Source organism: Netta rufina (assembly GCF_964035555.1).
Source record: "Netta rufina genome assembly, chromosome: 15".
Lineage (NCBI taxonomy): Eukaryota > Metazoa > Chordata > Aves > Anseriformes > Anatidae > Netta > Netta rufina.
In genome coordinates this window covers 13,835,181-13,858,228 of record NC_140138.1, presented here as the reverse complement: position 1 = coordinate 13,858,228, position 23,048 = coordinate 13,835,181, and the positions used below count along the sequence as shown (strand labels likewise).

General features: G+C 37.8%; 1 protein-coding gene across 1 annotated transcript in view; it reads right to left on the bottom strand.

Moving 5' to 3' along the window:
• The window catches only part of SDK1 (sidekick cell adhesion molecule 1), a gene marked incomplete at its 5' end in the record, with an annotated part of 391,349 nt that extends 375,905 nt beyond the window's left edge, over positions 1–15,444 (bottom strand). Inside the window, one exon of the mRNA XM_084295713.1 lies at positions 14,973–15,444. Within this exon, the coding sequence (XP_084151839.1) occupies positions 14,973–15,444 (472 nt within the window). The remainder of the gene's footprint in view (positions 1–14,972) is intronic.
• Between the last annotated feature and the right edge of the window lie 7,604 nt (positions 15,445–23,048).

Genomic DNA, 23,048 nt, shown 5'->3' with positions numbered 1-23,048 from the left:
AAACTTATTACTCTTATTACTTATCATATTGTAATTAATATTGTTACTGCTCAAACTTAGTTTTCCAACATAATAAATATTTTATTTCTCTCATGCTCAATACTGTAGGGCATTTATTCTATCTATAATTATTACATTTTTACATAATGATTTTTAAGTTCTTTCAAAGTGAAAGGAGACAACATATTACAAAATTATCTGGGATGAAGACAAAGCTAATTTCACTCTTATGGATAAACAATCAATATTAAATGAATATTTGAGGGAGCTGTCTGCTCCAGAAGTCAGAGAAACAATCAAGAAAACAATGGACATTACTATATTTTTCCTTGTTACTGAATAGCCCATGCCCTGCAGCATCAAGTACAAATCTGCAACGAAAGGAAACCATTCAAATTGGCATAATATGCTTTCAAGTTTACTATCACTTACTGATTTTCATGCCATATGTATTCTATTACAAATAAAACTCTCAACTGACAGTCCTGTGTTAGTTATCTGAGAATAAAAGCTACTATCTGAGAATAAAAACTCTTTAATTTTCCAAGACTGTAACCAGTCATAGAAGTTATGCCCAACAAATTTAATATTTGCAGTATCAATGCAGCATTATTACCTTCACCATCACTTGCAAAGGCTTTTGTGCCTTGAAAGAGTTTGCATAGGTTAATTGCCTGGAACTTGATAAACAATTCTGATGATAATGTACAACAAGAAATGTGATCCAAGATCAAATAGCCATCAGGACACTAAAGAAGATAAATGATAACAGATTTGTGTGCCACTCTTGTCACAGTAACCAAATAAAACTCTTTCACCTATCTCCAGTCTTAAAAACAACACAGACAAGAGGGTATCCGGGAGAACATACTTGGTAAGTAAATGAAAGTGTGATGCAATATGCCACACTTCAGAGTCACAACACTAAGAAAGATACATAAGAATATTAGACATCTTTAATTGCATTTTTTTTTTTTAAATCATGGCAATTAGAGGAAATCCTTTCACTATTTTATTTATTTATTTAGGACTGTGAAATACCTTAAAGTGGGATAAATCTAAATATATGGCTGAAAATGCGTCTTTATTTTGAATCTACTAAAAGAAAAGGATTAGGCTTAGAATAAATAATGTCTTCTTATGGCTGGGCATTTACATATCTGGAATAGCCAAGTAAAATACAACTCAAAAAAAATCAGTATTGCTGTTTCTGTTTTGAATAGCTTCATAAGCATCTACATTTAAGACAAGAACTTTTTTAAGTATCACACACATACTCCAATATAAGACTGAAGATTGTGATTGTGATTTACTAACTTTGTGAGCTATCAAAAGTGCTAAGCAACATTATGTAAAAATATTAGCATATTTTGACTAACAGTACACATGAAGATACAGTCTCATGTCATATCTTTTCCTGGTTCAGGCAAAAGTACTATGTATTGTTCTTTTTCTGCTTTTGATCTTCTCAACAACCTGATTGTTTATTTTCTTAAGTCTCTTATATAGAGACGATATATATATATATATAAAAAATTATTTGTAAAGAAAAAAAAAAAAAAAAAAAAAAACAACACATAACTCCTTCACTTTATTATGAACTTCTGTAAAAAAACATATACCCCAAAAGACAACTATTTGCATCATGAAGTACCTACGTATAAACTTTTTATGTTTAATGGGCATTACTGCCCACTAGTCGTATGAGTGGATAGACTAATTTCTCAGTTCTTGAAACCTGCTGAAGCACATCCTTTTTCACACACAAAGAAACACACTTGCTTCTGTGAAAAAAAAAAAAAAAAAAAAAAAAAAAAAAGATTAGACTGACATTAAGAAGAGCAATACAATTTACACACTGACATTAAAGAACTTCATTAGGATTAATCTGTGTAACTTCAGTATTTACTAGTTACCCCTATAGTATATATTAATTACTCTACCAGAAAAGTTTTAAAACTGCCTCAATGCAACCAAAGCTTTTAAATGCATAGAGCAGAAACTATTAAGAACAGTATAATAGCAACATAAAAATTTAAAGCATAAAAACCTTCAATATATTAAGTAAAAATCACTGGAGAATATTTTTAATATGTAAGCTTTGCTGAACACTACCTAAATTAAAATCACCTACTTTTACACACATTATTTTATTAGTAAAATTACATTACTTATCATATTCAACAAGGCCACAGAAAGCTTAACCTTTCTTGTTATGATATTAGGTTTGATGGTCATTAGTTTCCTCCTACCAAAAGGATTCATTGCAATCAGTTGTAGATTAGTGCAAGTCCTAAAATACTGTAGACATGTACTAGATGAGCCGAAAAAAAAAACAACTAAAAAAAGCCAACAACAACAACACTAAGACCTATTCTGTGCTACATGAAAGTGTAATAATGCACTTCACTTTTTACCCACAAATTTAATACCACACTTAATGAATGAGCCATAGTGGCAATTGTTTACCCCTTTACCAAGGACTCAGAGCTTGAAACCTGTTGCATTTAGCTATTTCTTCAAAAACAGTAGGTCTGAAAGATCTGAACACTTTGTTTCTTACAGAACTACTACACAGTGATATGAAAAAGCACAACTAATTCAATAACCACAAGTGCTTTGACTCTAACGTTATTACATTTCACCATGTAGATTTATGAGATTTAAGATCTCCATTTAAGATCACGCAATTTCACAGTTTCTCTCTGTCAATATACAAGGTATAAAATCAATAAATAAATAAAGCTCACAAACAAAAAGAGGAGGCCTCCAAGATGAGTTTTTTAAAACAGATGTTATTAGTTGAACTAAGTTAAGGATGTAGATTCATAGTACTTCTGCATCTCACCTACATTTTTATTTATTTATTTATTTTGGCCCCCATTTCTTTATCACCACCTTGCTCGTGTCATAAGGATTTGGAGGATCAAGTGAAGGCAAGTGAGTAGGGGAAAAGGAATTACGGGTGGAAATTATTATTAGGACAACATTTTCCATCTTATGCTCCATGCTGAAGGTCATAGTTCTGAATTGCCACGGAGCCAAAAAAAATCTGGGAAAAAAAAATGAGTAGTTATTTAACTCGATGCCAAATGACACAAAACATTCTTTTAGATATGTTAAAATAACCTGATAAAAAAGAATTATTAAAGAATAAAAAAAATAATTAAACAACCAGATAAAAAAGGAATGAATAAATATTAAAGAATTATTAAAAACAAGGCAGATACATTAAAATCAAATTTTGGAAAACATAATTATGCAAAGCACTAATATGTCTAATAACATGCAAATTTTAATCTTTCTTTTTTTCTATGTAGAAGTAATACTTTGTATAAAAAATTAGAAAAAATAAAAGATCTTTTGACCAGCAACAGTAAGACAACTTCACAGGTCTGGAACACAATGAAGGCTTTGAAAATTCCAGTATATCAATCACTATAGACAGTTCTTCATACATACAGTGCATTCTACTTGTCAGCTTACACCATGACCTCTGAATAGTTACGTCTTACGTTTTATTTGCTTCAATGCAGCATCTGACCTAGCAGGCATGCATACAGTTTATTCGGCACGTAGCCTCTTTTCCAGAACCTCAAGGCAGCTGAGACTTAGATATCTGGAAAAGCAACTGAGAGTTGCAAATTTGTATGAAATCGACATTTGCCTTTCACGTGGGATGTAGGATTTGACTGAATTATAGGAAATCTATATCTAGCATCTCCCATACTGGTTTTGGGAGCTCTTTCAGTCTAGGCAGTCACGTCCTTAAAACAGTACAACATCTTGTCTTGAAATAGAACAGTAGCAAACATTTTCTTCCCCAAGTGCTACAATATCCACTGTCTTTGGCACATGTTACTAGTTCAAACAGAGCTCTCCTGGTAAACACACTGGTTTGGATGTTACTAAATTCAAGTGCCAGTGACAACTACATACCCTGCGCATGCCCAACACCAACACTCACTAATTGCTTTTAAGAAATGTGCAACATGCCATAATTTACCAAAGCACCAATGCCTATTCACTTCATGCTGCAATGAATTCCAAGTAAACATGGGTAGCTATGCCATTAATTTTAATAAAGTGACAGCTAACGCTTACTCCATTGCACTGAACATTTGCACAAAAACTGGCTTATGAGTAGTTAGAAAGCCCAGCAGCTCTACAGGAAGATATTTAGAATTTCTGTAACAAACCAGGCATTTGTTCACATGAAAGTGTGAAAATCCACACATAATCAACACTTTATTTGTAATAAACAATATTAACACTATGACCTCATTTGTTTTAAACCATCAGGACAGATATTAACTAATTAAAAGAATAATTGATCATTTCTTAACCTAATAAGTCTTTTTGACCAGACTGCACAAGCACAAAGTGGCAGTTAACGCAGAGTGATCAAGCTTGTTGTTAATCAGCTACACGAGCACATGGTTGAAAACTTCTCGGCACGGAACTTCCACTGAGATCAGAATACACTCTCGTGGAGAAGTTCTTCCCAAACTGAAAAGTATATTGGCAGAGGTGAAATGGAGACACAGAACAAAATTAGAAGATTAAAAATACTGTCTCCCAACTCAGCTGCCAACAATTCACATTGATAAATCACTTCCCTTTATTACTGTACTTATCAGTGGGTGAAATCTTTTGTGTTTTATCATTTGTAAGTGCAGAAAAATAACTCCTGTTTGCTCTCCAAAGGACATCCTTCATTTAATAGCTATCACAAATGAAACTAAGCATTCAAAGGACAATGAAAACAAAATCCTACTTAGTTGCACCTCAGTGAGAGTAGAGCCTAGACCAAAGAGTATCTTCATTGCACTGAGCCCTTCTGCACTCAGCCATTTAGGGGAAAACACCTGAAGTAATTTTGGAAGCTCCCTCTGCCAACAGCTTCCTCTGCTGGCAGGTTTTCATTTTACCGTGACATATGCCTGTTTTAGTTGCGTTTGTGTCTCCTCACTGTCTGCCAACGTACAGAGGAAATTGTCTATAGAAAGGAAATATTAAAATAGATGTATTCAGAATAATGTCAAATGCATTAAAAAATGAAAAAAGTGTTTTATCTCTATTCAGTCAAAGAGCATTTAGGCTGAAAGTGATAACACATTTGTTGGTGAAAGCTATTTTGCAGGCATCAAGCTTCAATTCTGCATTGTTACAGATAAAAGTATTCATCTCTGCCCAAGAGATTAGGATTGTCCAGTTGCAGAGTCATATTACATTTTCTCACTAGCTAACCCACTATTTTTTGTTTGGTTGTTGCTGTTATTTAGATAGTATAACACCAACAATTTTAAACTGTCAAAATTTTAAATTTTAGATCTTGTCCGGATTTCTGCAATTAATTTTCAAATTTACCAAGTACAACAGTTAGCATAACAGACTTTTACTGGCTAGTGTGCCATAAGTATGTCTGTTCAGATTCTAGGTAGCAGAAGACAAACCTTAATCCAGAATAAAAAAAAAATAATAAAAAAAAAAGCTGAAAATTATACTTGAATGGAATTGACCAGGCATCTTATTTTAACCATGATATATTTACATAGTGAATGTAGCATTGAACTTCCAGCACTTAAAACTTTTGAGTTTGACATGCTTTTGCTCTCAATTCTCAACTGAATATTAAGAAAAAATATGTATAAATATTTTACCAATTAAATGCTATTAATAAATCATATGTAATGAAAATGTGAGAAAGCTTGATATTGACACAGGTATAGGGGAACCTGAAATAAAGACACTGGGTACTAATAAGCCTGTTTTGCTTTTTGAGCTAGGGCAAAATCATTTAATCTAGTCTCCCATGGCAAAGAACAAAACTGTTTAAAAGTAGAATTTTAGTCTTGTTTTAGGGATAACCAGCACTAGCACAATTAGGCTCTGTGAAAAGGGAACACTGTCTCTCAGCCTACAAATTTCAGGAAGTTTTTAAATAAAATACATGTTTCTTTTCAAGAGCAGAAAGTACAGACCTCTCAGGAGTAGTTCATAAAAGCCGAGAGTCTTGCAAACTCTCCCAGAGAGAAGACAGCACAGAACTTAAAAAAGAAATAAAAGAGCTTAAGATAGCTGTAAAGAATATTAGTTTCTCTTAAAATATGTTCTTAACATGATGGTTGCACATGCTGGTTCAGGAAATGAATTTAACAATTATCCATGATTTTTCTGCATCTGAGACACGTTTGACATTGCTAATGATAAGTAACCAATTATGTTTGCAAAATATATTTTTAATGGAAAATGGGAAATTAATAGCATTTGCCTTAAAATCTGCTGTTTGATGTGGTATATAATAAAAAGTTTTTTAGAAGTATCTTCAGTTACTCCCTCTTCAGAAACAAAACAACAACAAAAGGCAACTAACTTCTTAGCAGTAGAAACAGCATAAGGCAAAATACAGGAGTTACTATTCTTGATCTTTTGTCTATTAGTCTTACCTAACATTTTTGAAAATCTTAGTCTTTCTGGTTACCTGTTGTGAATAAGGTCTTCTAGCACAATAAAAGCCCTGCTTCAGACATTAAGAGTGTCCTAGAAAACCTATTCTGTGGCCAGTTAGAGGATAACTAAGGAATCTGTTCTACATTTCACAAATAAAAAAGAGGATTTTAAACTATCACCTCAGTCATTTACTAGCAGTAGGCATTACGTGTGTTACAGTAACTAATACAATAACCAGAGACCCAAACTACATTGTGGTAGAGGTTATATCAACCTGGGACAGAAAGATAAAGCAAACAGAGGAGAACAGCAAGGGACACAGATGGGCATACACATGAGCAATTAGACAGTGCTCATCAGTATGAACAGCAGTGTTTCCAGAGCATTATCAACTAAGCAACGGTAAAGTTTCTGTGCGTATCATAGAAGAAAAAAGCGTGCTCGCAGAGTTTAAAGGCCATATTTGCTGATGGACAAAGAGTTTCTCCTAAGCAAGGAGTACAGCAGGGAAGAAAACACCAGGGCGCTATTTTACAAATATTATGTTAGCGTGATAGGTTAGAATCAGTTAACCTCTGATGCTGAAGGAAAGAAAACAGCCCCAAACAATCTGCAAGAAAGGTCAGTAGTACCTCTACACAAGCAGATTCCAGAAAATTTAAAAACACAACAATCAGTACCCCCATTTAGAAATGCCGTGAGGTAATTTCCTTCCCTCCTCCTACCCACTTCAATACTACAGCACTGTGTCACTTGCCATTCGTTTCGTGTTACAATGAAAGCATTATCTTTGAAATGCAGCTATGCCATAGTGCTACACATTTATTTTCCAATCACTGTATACCATTTAGTTATTTCAGAACTACTTAGTCATGACTGTACTTTGCACTTCCTTAAAGATAAGAAGTAAGAAAGAAGGGATGCTCCCCAACACACAAGTAAGATAACAATGATTGTGTTCTACCAACTCTGTATTAGATGCAAATGTTAGACGAGCAAACAGTCCAGTATAAAGAAATGTATTTTTCTGTATGTCTAAATGTTAGACATATTTGAACTATAGTTTCATTATTTTCTTAGTACTTCCCTTAAGTGGTAGTAATGCTGCTGAGCAGACTTCCTATAAACTCAATGCCAAAAGCACTCATCAAAGCCACAACATATACAGAGTTAGATAAATATGAAAATGAGATTGGAAGTAGCATCTACCAGATCTTCTGATGTTTTTGTGTAATAATGAGTTAAGAACTCTTCAATTTCATCCTGGAATCAATGTGGGACCACTTAAGCAACATGTACTGGAGCTATGTATCATTACTGTCTACTTTCTGGTCCAAGAAGGCTATACCCAACAAATTATTTTCTAGATAACTTGTTAGACCTAGAAGTTTATTAAAAAAATATATGGCTTATTGCTTGAAAGGCCATAAAGTGGTTTAAATAGACCTAAGGGACAATGATTTATCTACCAGAATCAACTTTCTCTTCAGGCTGCTGCAATAGAGCATGGAAATGTGAAAAACAGGATTAAAGATTCAAGTTATCTGCCTAAATCCCACAAATGCTTTATCATTTATCAAGAATGACACTTCAGAACTTATCTCAATGCTGTGACATACCATAAGATTGTACAATCCACTTCCACATTTTGCATAAAGTGGTGTTAAAGATTTCATTTTATCAGTTGTTGGAGCTTGTATCATCATTTTCACCTGCTGAATCTGCATATTTGATACCAATGTTAACAAGTAATACCTGTGGAATTTGCAACTTTAGTAGACGAGACAGAGGAAAAAAATACATTATTCCCCTTTTAGGTTTCAAGAATTTAAATGTAAGGGGGTTAAAGGGAATATTCACATTGCCTAACTTTACCTGACAAGCTTCTCTCTAACAGAAACTCCCTTAAGTGTCTTTCAGAGAAGAAATCCTATGTTAAGTCTTCCAAACCACCCCTCTAAAGGCACTAACCTTTCTATTTCCTATCCAGGAACACCAGCCTCCAAATGTTTGTAAGTTAGGCTATGCATATTCCCTTGCGTTTTGTCTCAACCTGAAAGCTCTCTAACAATTTAAACTCATTTTAGTGATGGCTGCCAGGATCATGCCCCTGACTACACATTCCCATCACCTCTTTCGCATCCCTGATGCTTTTGTGACCCCAGTTTCAGCTAGTTCAGGGAGCCAAAACAGCTGAAAATTAGCCTTACAAACACTTACCCTTTCAAAGCCTACATTTTCAATATTACTGAGGGTGCCAGTTGTATTACAGGGCATTTCACAGAGAAAACATATGATTAGCTGCAGACTACTATATATTGTAGTAACAGGATTATTATTTTTTGGAGCAAGAGCAAAACAAAAAAATAACTTTAAGCAAACCGAAAACACTAACACTCAAGGTACGGTATGCAAATACCATGTATGCCTACAAGCCAAGCATCTGTATAATGCATAACTAATTAAACACTGTATTCATAGATTCATAAAGGTTGGAAAAGACCTCCAAGATTATCTGGTCCAACCATTTCCCTCCTACCAACATCACTCACTAAACCACGTCCCCAGGCACATCCAATCTTTCCTTAAACACCCCCAGGGACGGTGACTCCACCACCTCCCCAGGCAACCCATTCCTAGATCTTACCTAAACAGCCATAATAGTTTAAAAGTAATAAAGCCAGTATGTATGTTAAAATAGAAGGTTCTTCCCTCCTCAACCATGTAACCCCTTGAACTCAGACCTGTAAATGCTACATTATCTAATCCCTATAGAACCAGTGAAATTCCAGGGCTCTGGCATTTCAAAGACCATGTCCATAAGGAATCTGAAAGTTTTAGTTAAGTGAAAAAAAATTTTTTTTTAAATCATCTATTTAATACCCATTCATAACCAATAAACTGAGAAAACAATATGCCTCCCATACAAAAGCGTGCCAACTACTACACATCTGCAAAAGTGAACTTGGCTATGTGTGTAACCACTTGACTACTTATCAGAGTTAGAAAAGTATTATTTCCTAGGGAACAAAAAATATGAAATTGTCTCAACTACTCTGTAAGAAGACCAACATCGCCACAGGCAGAAAGAATTCCAGGAGCCCCAACTTCTTCAGGAACAGACCCTTCACGGAGTTATATTTTTGTTCTGCTTGATCTGTATGGCTGGTGAAGGGTCATCTTTGAGGCACATGGAGAGAAGTGTCTTTATTCACTAGAAAATACTCACTCCTTAGTCACTCACACATAGAAACCAACTCTCACCAATCACCTGCTTTCCAGCTGTAAAAACTCTAAGTAGTCTAATCCAATGCAATGCTATAGCTGCTAAGAGTTCTTCCTTTCATCCACACAAAAGTCTTATTGTGTAGAACTTAAAAGATTTGAAGTAAACGAAAGATGGGTGCAAGCACTGACAAGAAAACAAAATACTGAAAAATTGATCAGTGAGCACTATTCAATCTTAGTTCTAAGGTAGGCTGTAAAATATTATGTATCAGTTTAAAGTTAATCATAATGCTCACGCATAAGAAATGAAGATTAAAGATGCACTAGCTATCTTAGCTCTGGCATGTTCTAATCTCTGAGCAACTCTTTCTGAAAATTAATCTAGTTGATATAACTTCAAGAAAAAAAAACATTTTGAAGACCACAAAGGGATCAACAAATCATCGATTTGTTCATTAAAAAGTATTTAAATACATATTATATATGCAAAGGATTTCAGCATATACACTAGAAAAAGCTCTTTCTGCAATGAGCTCAGCAGGAGCAGGATTTTGCTCCATGCGGAATCTAATTGCCTTCAGCCTGCCCACAGACTCATTACAGCAAAAATGCCCCAGTGAACCCAAGTAACCAGTCCCTTCAGAATGTACACAGCTTCAGGTAAAACTATATACAAAGTTGGTAAATGGTTGAAAATCTTTTATGTTCATCAACAGTGCCTTCAAGATTGTGTTGGTAAGAACAGTAGAAGAAACAGTCAAACAGAAAAACACCCTGAGACATCCCAAAGCCCAAGCCCTTCACACAGTTTCTTAATAATTCATTTTAAGATTGCTTATTAACATTTCCATGGTTTGTTTAATCAGCCAGATAATCTTTAAAATATTAGCCAATATTTGTCTCTGTTGTTCAGAATAGACAAGTATGCCACTGAGATGGCAGAACCTTCCAGAATAACCTTTCAAAGGCAACGGGCTATGGGCATAGCAGATTCCCTTCCCTTTTTCTTAAGTGATGTGAAAGTTGCACTGCAAAACTCTGAGACTGAACTGCCACAACTTCCCTCTGTCCCTAGGTCATCACTGGTCTAAGTATCTTCTGATAATACACGGAAAACACACTGATAAACACCTATTAGATATGATTTCCTGCCCCGCTAATAGCACCGTAACGGTGCAGTCTTATGAAATCATCTGTAACACTGTATTTTAAATGTTAACAGGTATGTTTGAATTTGCTTTAGGAAGTAGATTTAGTCATTTTTCGGCAAAAATAAGGATAGAGAGCAAACTTAGATCTACCACAGTAGAGTTAAAAGTTGGATGCTAAGGCCACAGAAAAAGCCTACTCTCTCCATCCTGTTTCTACATATACTTGGCCTGTAACACCTCCTTCAAATCCATTTTTTATTATTATAATTATATACACAAAAAAATTACCTGTTAAAAAACTAGCACACATTTAATACGTTCTTCTGAAGAAAGGGAATACAAGTAAATCCAGTATACATTAATGAGCATCCAAAAAACAGTACCAGAATCTCTTTCAATTAGAAATGCACCATTCAACATTTAATTCATAATGCTTTTTCATTCTTCAGTAAGTATCGCCTTCACATGAAACTCTCTGTCCTTCCAACAGCTAAAAACTCTGTGCAGGTTGCTTATCTTCTCTGCACATCAAATGCAGTTGGAAATTTGCTTGAAAACACTTCCTACACTTAGCATATTTATAAGTTACAGAAGATCAAATATTTGAATTCGAAAAGCTGGGCCCCAGAAACATTTTCTACTGCCTTTCACATCACTGCTTCTGTCAAAGCACAACGGATATCAATACCACCTTAAATACGCATTCAGGTCCTTGTAGAATGCTGAATTATAGATTTCACCAAGTGGCATAAAAAGATTACATTTCCACTGCTGTTAAACTAAGAAAATTCAGACAAGCTTCTCTTTCTTAATATTTAAAGATACCATCTCCTACCGGGGAAACTTAAAGCTATGCATTGGTTTTATCTATTTTAAGATCATTCTGAACTACAGCCATCAATCCAAAAGAAGTACATTTTCTAAGTATTAATTCTTTGACAGAAGTAAGATGTTGGGAAGGTACGTAACTCCATTAAGATGCACGTAGAGTAACCTAGCACTACTGAGATAGAGGTCACTGCAGAATAGTATTAGTTAGTTACTGTGTTGAAATATTTCACCTCTGCCATCACCTTGCAAATTCTGATTTGATAATGCTGGTGGTTATCAATTAGCACCTCATTGCTAGTTGATGACACACAATGACTTAAGGCTAATTGGCACCTAATACTCAAATTTAACAAAATTGCCATGGAGAGGGGCATCAGGCAGAGGCTAACTAACACAGAGAACTAAATAAGCAAAGAAATGTACACCAGTTTTCAGACTCTCACAGGCTAGTTTGCCAGACAACCTTCACATTCACAGACTGGGATGCTAAGTAGAGTGAAACGTGCACAGTCTGCATGGATGCCTACGCAGATCTGCCACCAAAACAGCCTAGAATGGTACTCCCACCGCTATATTCATGGGACAGGCCACAGCATTTGTCATTCGTCGGCTTCTTCCACCAGAAAATCACTTCCATGATGAGCAGGTCTGCACCAACAATACTAAGCTTTGAAGAAAATGCTTGATTATGCAGTACAGTAAAACAATGTATGATTCATAACAATTAAATTTACTTGGAAAAGGAAAACATAATCCTGTAAATCCTTATAACTGTTTAACACAGCTATCAGAGAAGATGGAAAGCTGAAAAAATAACAAGTAAAAAATGAATTTACAAGTGGTTCTACCTACAGTTCACCTCCAGATCTTCTTGTACACGGATGATGATTCCAAGTCTAGATAATTCTCAAACCACCTGTTGCAGTTGAAAATACTTTATTCCATTCACTTTACAGTACAACACACTTAATCTCAACGACTATTTAATCTGTTTCCTCTGAATTTAGAACCTATATTTCAGTATGCCTGAAATATTTATTTCTTTAATGCTGAAGTAGTTATTACAGAAACATTAGCTGGTTATAGCACAGTATTATAATTCATCAAAATAGCCATGGCCCATATATTTAGAACATTCATTTCTTTATCACATAACGAGATTGGAGTCATGTAATTCTGTCATGCATATGACCACATCATTCCATTAAAGTTTTTTTGTGGCTGAATGTCTATTTTCATGAAGGTCTTTTATAAAAATGTCATCTTATCTCCAAAGTAAATTTTGGCATACAAATGATGGGTGTATTAGAATCCATTAGAATTCAAAGAGCCAAAAGAACTGTGAGTTATAAATTAACACAAATTTTGTGAAAACCTCATAGAAGCACTCTGCATTAAGACCTCCACGTTGGTTATCTGTCAAAGAATTTTTAAAAGACTAACTGTCAGATGCATTTTCTGCACTATATTATGCAGAAATATATAAATGTTTTATTTTCTTTCATTGTTTAGTGTCTTCTAAACTCCATACGTTTATCTACACCCATATTTCTCAGAAATATTGTATCTTAACTCTTTCCACTTTCCCTCCCTTCCTATTTACTGGTGGGTTAAGCTGGTGTTATGAGTTTTCTTTAGAACAGTTTGTGACCACCACATAACTCCTCAAGACATACAGGACCTAAAACTCATAATGCTGCAAATGCTTAGTAATCTGAAATATGCTATTGAAATATTTTTTCATAGTTTGCGTTAAACAAAAGTTTCAACTCACTTTTTAATCCAACAAGATGGCTTGTTTACTACTAAATCATAAAGAACTGTTTTACATGACATTCACATTGATTTCTGAATCACTTGCCCTTAAAACTGGCTTAAATGAAATTTTTTTGCATTTTTAATGTAAACACCAAGAATGATCAGCTTTTTTTTTTTTCCAGAATGAAGCATCATGTTGGCATCTATCAACAACAACTACCAAAGGCAACAAAAAAGTTATGTGAATTTTAATTTGCAGGGAGAATTATTTCAGGTATGTCCTGTTTCAAAATAACAATACCCTGTTAGGGCTTGCAGGCCTCAGCATAAGTAGTTTGGGAATGGGAATGACAGCATAAACAAAGCACTGAACAAGGTTTATGAGGGTGGAGTCCATTATTAAACACTGGCTCAAAATTTTTCTGTATCCTGCGGCTCCAAACTTTCAGAAGGTGCAATAGTAAGCCCTGAGCAGACAAACTAGAGCAGACTTGGCTCTGTAACCACTCTTCCTAAACTCATGAGCCCATCCAGTTATTAAAACTGAATGCACTGTTGTTCCCTATGAAATACTCAGAAACAAAGAACTAAAGCACAAAAAGCATTCCCCTTCGGCGAGTATTAACTTCCGCTTTTAATAACTAACTCATCGTCCCACATGATACAGTTCAGCACTGTACGACACATACCACTTCTGCCAGACAATGCACACTGCAATAAAACTCAGCCCAGTGAAGAAAGTGAAAGCTGCGTTTGTTCAGCATGTTATTTTGCGCAGCGAACTGTAATGCTTCTGCCTGCCATTTATTGTTTACTCTGTCAAAGGATTATTAAGAATTAAGCTACATTTGGTGATTTTTTGAGAATTTACATGCAAAGTGACTGACACTTGATATTTAGAGTCTATTGGTGGACTCTGACCCTTCATTTACAAGTGACTCATTTGACTGTAAGGATCTCTGATGTGGAAATGCTCAGATCCGAATCAATTGCAGTTTTTGTCTCGGGTAAATGTTACTTGGCAATCCAAAAGAAACGAACAATGCTCAAACCGAGGTTCACATAGAATAGTCCTCATATGCTTAAAGAATTCCTTTTACATGCCTGATTTAGTTCTAGTCGGCGGATTTATGAGTCCCCTTCTCCTAATAACTTATCCCAGTGCACAGTGTTTTTAAACGCACACAACCAGCAGTTAACTCTTCTGCTGCCTAAATGAAAATGAACTGACATGACAGACTTATTTAAGTAAATAAAAACGCAGACTTGGTTCTGATAAGGCTTTTGATTCTCTGTGGGAGATGTGGATAGGAGAAAGAAGGGAGGATGAGAAAGGGAAAGATGTAGGTACAGTTTGCAAATCCCTGCTCCATAAAGACAGGATTGTGTATAATGAATGACCATTCCTACATGAAATCAGCTCTGTGCAAATCCTGCAGTTTGCCTCTGACAGGGATGAAGTAAAATAGTATATCTTTACCCTAGCGAGATTTCTTCCCTATTAGAAGGCAGATGCAGCATTTCTATAAACAAAAACGTCTCTAGCCGTACCTTGTGCCAGTGCTTGCAACATGTGGAGCTGAAGCAACAGAAACGCCCACCATCCCCGACAGAAGAAGAAACAGAAGTTTAACTTCATCATCATTCCGTCTCGCCTGCTATTCCTCCGGGCAATAATTTCGCGATCCACCTTTCTTTCAACCATTATTGCCTCACTGATCCCCAACGGATCCGACTGCCTGCCACTCCTGACAGGGCTTTGGTCATTGCTCATTCCGCACCCTGAGGCCGGGCTCTCTTTGGTGGGTTGGGAACATCGCCAGCTGCCTTTGCCCCGGAGTTTTGGGGGAGCAGAAGCCCCCACGTCACGGCAACCGAGGACTCTTTGATTTGTGCTCACTTTGCATGCAACCCGAAGGCAGCACTCTGTGTGCCTCACTGTATTACAGTCGCCACCTAAGTCAATGTTTCTTGTGGAGGTATTGATTGCGCCAAAACAACCAGTCAGAAATGTGAAACACATGTTTCTCTGCGCTGTCACATCCAATGCCTTCAACAGAGAGGGAGCAAGTTTATTGGCGTCAGTATTTCAGTAAATCCGGATCCTTCAGCACATTTGTAACAGACACAGAGAAAGCCTGATCCATGTTAGCCACCAGCAGACGATCCAGAGTACCTTTCATACCGCAAGGATGACGGAAACTGTTACCCCTGTGATATTCATGAAGCGTGATGAGTTTTCCGGCATGTGTCCCATTCTCCCGCAAAACCTTGCTGTGAAAGTGTTAAAATCTGGTGCTGGGGGGGGAGGGAGGGAGGGGAGAGCACCAAGGAAAAAAAAAAAAAAGCTAATTGAAAGTATCTCTATTCCTTGTGCTAAGGATTTATTTCAGACAATTTCAAGATTAGCCATGCAGACAGAGTAGTCTCCAGATATCCCCGCAAAGCTCTGCATAGTTTATAGTAATCCGATTTTCCTCTGGATACAAATCTCCACCGTCAACAGAAGGCTTTGAAGGGTCCTCGAGCAGGTAACTGGGGCGGCTCTGGCCGCGGCTCCAGCCGTGCAGTCCGCCAGCCACAGGCCAGCGGCGGTGTCACTTCAACTCTCAGCCGGAGGTAGGGAAAACCTCAGTTGGTCGCGTTTCCCTCCTCCTCCTCGCAGACCGGTGCTGATTTCTTTCTCGCTGGGAGACCGCGACAAAAAATAAAATAAAAAATCACCTCTAACACGGAGAGCGTTTCGCTTCTGGCCGGCTGCGGACGCAGCGAGGAATGAAACCCTCCGCTGGATGGTCTGCGGTGCGGGGGGAGGCAAAATCTCCCGAAACAAGCAGCAACAAGGTGAAATCCTCCCAGCTTCGCCCGGCTGGGCTCCTGCTCTCCTTGTTTACGCAGCCCGGGGATCCTGCTCCTTCCTCCGAGCGTCCCTCCCGCACAGAGGCTGTAAACACAAGAGGGAACGCGCTTGCCACAACGGCAGCGGCGGCGGCAATAAAACCGTACCCAAAAAAAAAAAAAAAAAGGCAGCAAGCGCCGAAGGTTTTAACGTTCAAACAATGCACCGGGTATTGTTTCAGTCCCGCCTTCCGTAAAAGTTTCGTGCGAGATGCCCTCCCCCCGCATCAAAAAGAAGGACTGCGAGTAGCCGGGCGAGGAGCACCCCGGAGAAACGCCAAGTGCAAAACAAAGCACCTAGGCTCCAAGTTGATCAAACAAAAATCCTGCCAGCTTCCTCCCCCGAAGAGCAGCCTGAACTTTTCTCGCCCCTTCCAGTCCAGGCTCGGCGCCCACCCTCTCTCCCTCACCCACCCAGCCGGGCGCCCACCTCGGCGTCCCCGCCCCGCTCCCCTCCCTCAGCCCCTCAGCGCGCAGCTCGCGGCCGCGCCTCAGCCCACCTTCCCCTGCCCTACACCTAAACGGGGCTGTGTGGGGGCACATCCTCCGCTGAGGGAGGGGACGGGTGTGTGGAACTGTCAGGACTTGGTGTGGGGGGGACATTTTAACACAGGTTTCCACAGGCGAGGAGGAGGAGGAGGACGAAGCCGCCCCTCCTCACAGCCCGCCTGCCCGGCGGGACCTGCCCGCAGCCTCCCCTAACGCTCCCGCTCCACCCCTCGTTGGCTCTGCCCCCAGCCCGCCCGCTGATTGGGCGGCGGCCGCGCGGGGCGGGAAAGGGCGCCGAGGAGCCGCGCGCAGCGCGCGAGCCCTAGCGGGACGTTACCGCGCGTGCCCGCGCTCCGCTAACGGCCGCGCGCGTGCGCCCCCCTGAGGGAGGGGATTTTTTTTTTTTCCGCTCCCGCGTGCCCGCGCTCCCCAACGGCCGCGCGCGTGCGCGCCGGGCTCGGCCGTTGCTCGCTGCGCCCCCTTAGGGCCGTGAGGCGCCGCTGCTCCGGCTCGTGCCTCCCCAGCGGCTGTTTTTTTTTACATATATTTATTTATTTATTTATTATTTTTTTTCAGCGGATGAGGGAAATGGGTGTGTGACAACAGGAGTTAGCGCCCGTCCTGCTCGTTCCTCTCAGCCAGCGAGGTGGCTGAGCTCAGTTTTGCTTTATTTAGGAAGTGTAAGGAATGTTTGAGTCAAGACTGGCAGCCAGCTTCTGCTCTTTTTTTTTTTTTTTCCTCTTTTTTGACAAGCTGTCTGCTCGTGATAGAGTCAAGTAGGCAAGCACAGTGAACCACCACATCACATCCAAGGTCACTTTTTTTGCGTTAACGCTGGCGTTTTGAGTGCCTGCCAGAGGCATGTTGTTCGAGACAGCACCTTCTTCACGTGCCTTCGTCCCTTTATAGCAGCAAAAAGGTGAAGGTTCTGTTTGGATGCCGCCCCAGTGTTACATGAACAACACCTACAAACAGAACCAGCCCTGTGCAAACAATGCGTGCTCCTCTTCTCTCCAGGACTTCCAGCCCATGCAAACTGCTGCTGCTCAGCCTTCCCTCTACACCCTCCCTTTGTATTTCACAAGCACACCTCGTCTGCCAGACTCTCACCACCACCACCATCTTCTTCTTCTTTTATCTCACAGATTACAGAAGTTAAGATATCCATTTGCTGTCCTTGATTTCATCTTCCATGTGTGCGAAAGCTTGTTGCTTCCCATGCTTAAGAAGTTGCTGTACTTAAATGACTTCCCTGCTCTGATACCTTCTCCTAGTAACTCAAAGGAAGGAGATGTAGTTGAGTTATCTCTTACTGATGGTCTCCTGCATGTAACAAGCACTTCCAAGATGTCTCACACCTCACATTTCCGTGTGTGTGTAGATCACCTGAATAATTATCTACAGGATCAGGACCCAGTGGTCACCCAGTGCTTCCCTGCAAGTTGCCCTGTTGCCAGAACAATACAAGGATAGCCCAGATTGTTTTTGGCTGTGTTGAGAACAGGCCTCAAGGAAGTGCCACTGTATTTGTAATGCCCAATGCGCCATTCAGTAATGGTAGCCAGCTTACTGCCGCGTGAGGAGTCTGCTTTTCTATTCAACTTGTAAGTTTGGGTGGTAAGTCCTGTTTCATCTTAACTAGAAATAAAAAGTATATTTCATTGTGGTTTTCGTTTGTTTTAAAGTGTTATTAATAAAGTAGGATAGGGCTGTTGATTTGCTAGCTTAAATATTCGTTTAAAATGTTACGTTCAGTTTGATATGTAAGGAGGTACTTACTGCTTACTTGTAAGTTATAAGGGAGGCAAATCGAGGATATTAATGTCTAAAGTCTGCTGAAAGGCTCATTGTCAAGCAGTTAAGTTTTAAAACCAAGATACTACAGAAGAAAAATACTAATTTCTGTTACTGTGCTTAATTTAAGTGAAAGCTTGTATCTGATTGGAATTAATACGTTTTTCTAGTAGCAATTTAAATCTGTTCAATGTATAAATGTAAGAACAATAAGTTAACTAGTATTCACACTCAAGCCTTGCTTTTCAATCATTATTTAAACATGGTAGTGTTGTTTTTTTGTTTGTTTTGTTGTGTTGTTGTTGTTGCTTTATTTTTCCATAGTCTCCAACTCTCCAACTTCTTATTTAGGGTGAAATGCTTTTAGTTGGATATTACCTTCTCTTTAAAAATAATACAAAATCCCTTTGCTGTGTTACAGACACTTGTGGTTGTTTTTCTGTTTGCCTTGGTTGCAATACTGGTACTTAATAGTGGTTAAAGCAGAAAAATGTCAGTGAAGTCTTGTTATCTAGATCAGTAAAAGGATTCCACCATTTCAGTAACTCTGTTTTGTGCCTGCTTCTTCACTTTCTTGCATACATATAACGAGTGAGGAATTAACCTGTTGAACATGCAGCAGAAAGATTGGTAGGAGAACAGCTCTGCCACCTGAAAAAGCAGAAATAGCAATCTGATGCTTGTAAAAAGAAAAAAAAGATGGATTTTTTCAGGAATTATAAAAGAAATGAAGAAGTGATGTAGATAACTACATTTAAAGATGGAGAAAATGAGGTTAAAATATTTTTCCAAGGACTGCTGTGTTCTGCAATAACCTATAAATGTTGTAAGTCCTCTAAAGGCTGCAGATTTGCATAATTAGTACAGAATAGTGAGAAGTTTTATTTACAGATGTGGTGAGTCTATGAGACAAAAGAGAAAGGAATAGAAGGTTCTACTACGCAAGTCAGGCTGTTAGTGAAAGGCAACTTTCTAGCCTAGAAAATAAACCATGAAACTACTTCCAGAGGAAAACCTCACCAGTGTTGTACAAACTTAATTCTTATTTTCATTCCACAAGTATATATATTTTCTAAGGTATAGCCTATTGACTTTTTTCTAGCATTTGGAGTTTAGCCAAGCTCCTTTAGAGTGAGCGTTCTCATATACAAACATTTATGCACTTTTTGAGAAATGCAGCAGGTTGTTTTGATCCAGTGCATCACCTGTTGTAGTCTTTAGTTCCTGCAGTCATTGATGGGTAATATCAAATTAGGGAAGCGTGGATTATACCATACTGAAAATTTTTAACCTGGAAATTCCTTTTTTTTTTTTTTTTGTCTGTTTAGACCTTTAAACTGAGACATTATCTTGCATTTATTCTTCTTCAAAATATATAATTCATTGATTGATTTTGTGCTAGTGTATGGTATTTTCCATGGGCACACTTCTCTGGAGGATGACTTACTGTACCTGAAAAACTTAACTGGTTAAAGAAAAAAAAAAAAAAAAAGCCATAGCAAAAGCTATGAAAATTAAATGGAGGGAGATATGAATACACTGACAGGTTAATATAGTCTCACAATCTAGATATTAATACTCTATTAAGACCGTCATCAGAAGTGTTGTAGAACAATTAGTATTTCTAGTCTGAAGGTAGGAGGACTTCTACTGAAGGTATAGATTCTGTGGGTACCCTGAAAACATTGCTTTGTGATTTCTTCCTTTGCTTCCATTTTCCTTCACTCTGAAACTGAAAGTGCAAAACTTAGGGCAAGCAATTGCATTAACTACCACATGGTTGTCCCAGAAGATTTTTATATTGCTTTTCCTCTTCTCCCAAGGGAGACAGAGCTTTAGAAAACAATGAGTGTGTGAGTAGAAAGTAAGTTGCTTTCAAATAGGATTGTTTTTCAGCATACTAAATCAACTTGAATGCAGTAAACTATTGGAGGGGGCTAAAATCTTCGTTAACAAGGGTATATTCCCAAGGGTCACTAGCCAGCTGCTCTGCTTTTATGGTGTAAATATGCTTCTGCAATAATAAAGATTGGAAGAGCAGAAAAAAAAATATCACATTACATAGCTGGAAGTCTCAGGGGAGACATTAAACAGTGACTTCACCACACTTCTGGAAGTATCTTCTGCAATGAACGCAGTCACAAGAACAGGAATAACTCCCATTAAATTTTACTGGGCTTAAATAACTTAATATGGTGTCACTTACAAAGCCCCAAAACAAACATAATGACAGATTTTTGTTTTCTCTATGTAATGTGAATTTACATAAAGGAAATTAGAAATAGATTTATAAACCTTTTAGGTCTCATTTTAAATTCAGAAATGCTAGCAAGTTCAGAGTTAAATTTGTTCACTTGCCACTTAATTTGATTGTGCTTAAGAGTCTGAGAACAGGAAAGGTACAGTCCTAAGGCACAGCAGTAAAAGTTGAGGGCAGAGTGAATAGATTGAAATGTGTGTTTAGCAGCTTTCATGAGTCCAAGAGCTATCCTGATAGAGCTGTTGAACAGATGTGTTTATATTAAAAAACCATTAAGCAGATACGGACAATGTCTGTACAGTCAGGAGAAGGGAGTCATGTAGTTACTGAATCATCCCATCTTCTGTATTATCCCAATGTAACAATAGGCTTTCCTATTTAGCTATCAGAAGGAATTCACGATGACCTAGCCACGTTGCCCTGCTGTGTTTTATGGAGTAGAGAGTTAGCGAAGTAACACAAAGGATCAAGACAACAGGTTCTGCGTTTTTGAAATGTAGACGTTTGAAAACATTCTTAGAGCCTCCCAGAGGAAGACTACAGGGGCTGTAATGATTCTACTCCAAACAAGTTTGGCTAGAATGTAGAGAGAGATCTTACTTTAAGAAGTCTGTGTCTTCAAACACCAGTCGATCTGGCTATCCAGCCATGGGTTGCGGGGACTACTCTTTCATGATTCAGATGGTGCCCCAGGTGTAAGTGACCTGAGCACTTTGAGGAATGTCTGAAATCCTCCATAAATGCTAGGGAGGACTTTAGACAAAGACTAAATCTTCTGGTTGTACCCAACCTTTATACGTTTGAGTGCCATCCTGCAACTTTCTCAACCTACTAGTTGATCAATGGGAGAAAGAAAAAAATATAATAATAAAAAAAAAGCAGAACCTGAAACCGTAAGTACAAAAAAAATCTACTGTGTTGCAATTGAACCGACAGCAATAATACAACAGAAATGCAATAATGCATCAATTTATACTTGCTCACACTAAGTAGAAGATTTTCAGAGAATACCAACACGCGTAGAAAGTTTGGTGTTGGCTGCTTTTTTTCGCCTCCAAAACTGAACAAAAACCCAACCACAATAATAAAAGGTACTGCTTCTACAATAGATGTATTTCAGGTAGAACGTAAGATGTCAAGCACCATGAAATGATACCAGATTTCCTTTTTATTTTTCCATTTTAAAAGTGGTAACTTTGGTATATTAAAAAACAAACCACAAAGCAAAAAACTGAAGTCATTGTATACCATCTAGGAGCAACTGTGATTTCTGTTGGCTACACTTCTCTTAATTTCTGGATCATCTTGTACTAAGATGCTATAATACGGCTGTGGTATCACACAGAGAGAATGCTAGTTCAATGTTTAGTGAATTGATGACTGTCTCCTATATGCTTACTCACAAAGATACTGAGAAGACTTAGATAACATTCTCGTAGTGTTGTAGATCGTGTTTTTATGAATGTGTGTGTTATTTTCCGATGTGGAATAAACACCTTGTCTTAAGTAAGCAAAGGCATCTGTTGAACATTTTGTGATAGAATTACATTATTACTGTGAAGAACATTGTTACTGTGAAGAACGGTGTTAAATGTATACATGGATATATTAAAAAAAACCACCATACTGTTGATGTACTGGAATTAATTGAGAAATGCCACGTAATAGATGTGATGAGTTCATGATTATAATCATGCATTTTTCTGAATCGATCAACGTGATTTTAATAACCTTAAAATAAAAACCCCATTTATTGCAAGGTGATAAACAGATAACTAGAAGGAGGATGAAAATAATTACCATGAGGATTTGCACAATCACACTTGCTAGGAAGGGATATAACTGAACATCTCAGCCATACTACTGCTGCTATTGTCTACAATTTCCTCATCATGTAAAACAGATCATGAAATGAAGAAGTATAAAAACATATATAGAAGTTGTTTACAGAGATTTCAGCACTGACCACCTCAGTTACGGTGTTTTTGTTGTTGTTGTTTTTCTATACAATATGAAAAGGTATTGATTAGTAGTGTTTTAAATTAAGATTAAAATCTAAAGGAATCTGCCACTATGGGGACTTAAGCAGAAAGTTTTCTGCAATGCTGTGACTATTGCTTGTCTTAATAACATTGTCTTTATTAATATTTTGAGCTTGCATAGTTGTGTATTCAAGGATTTTCCAG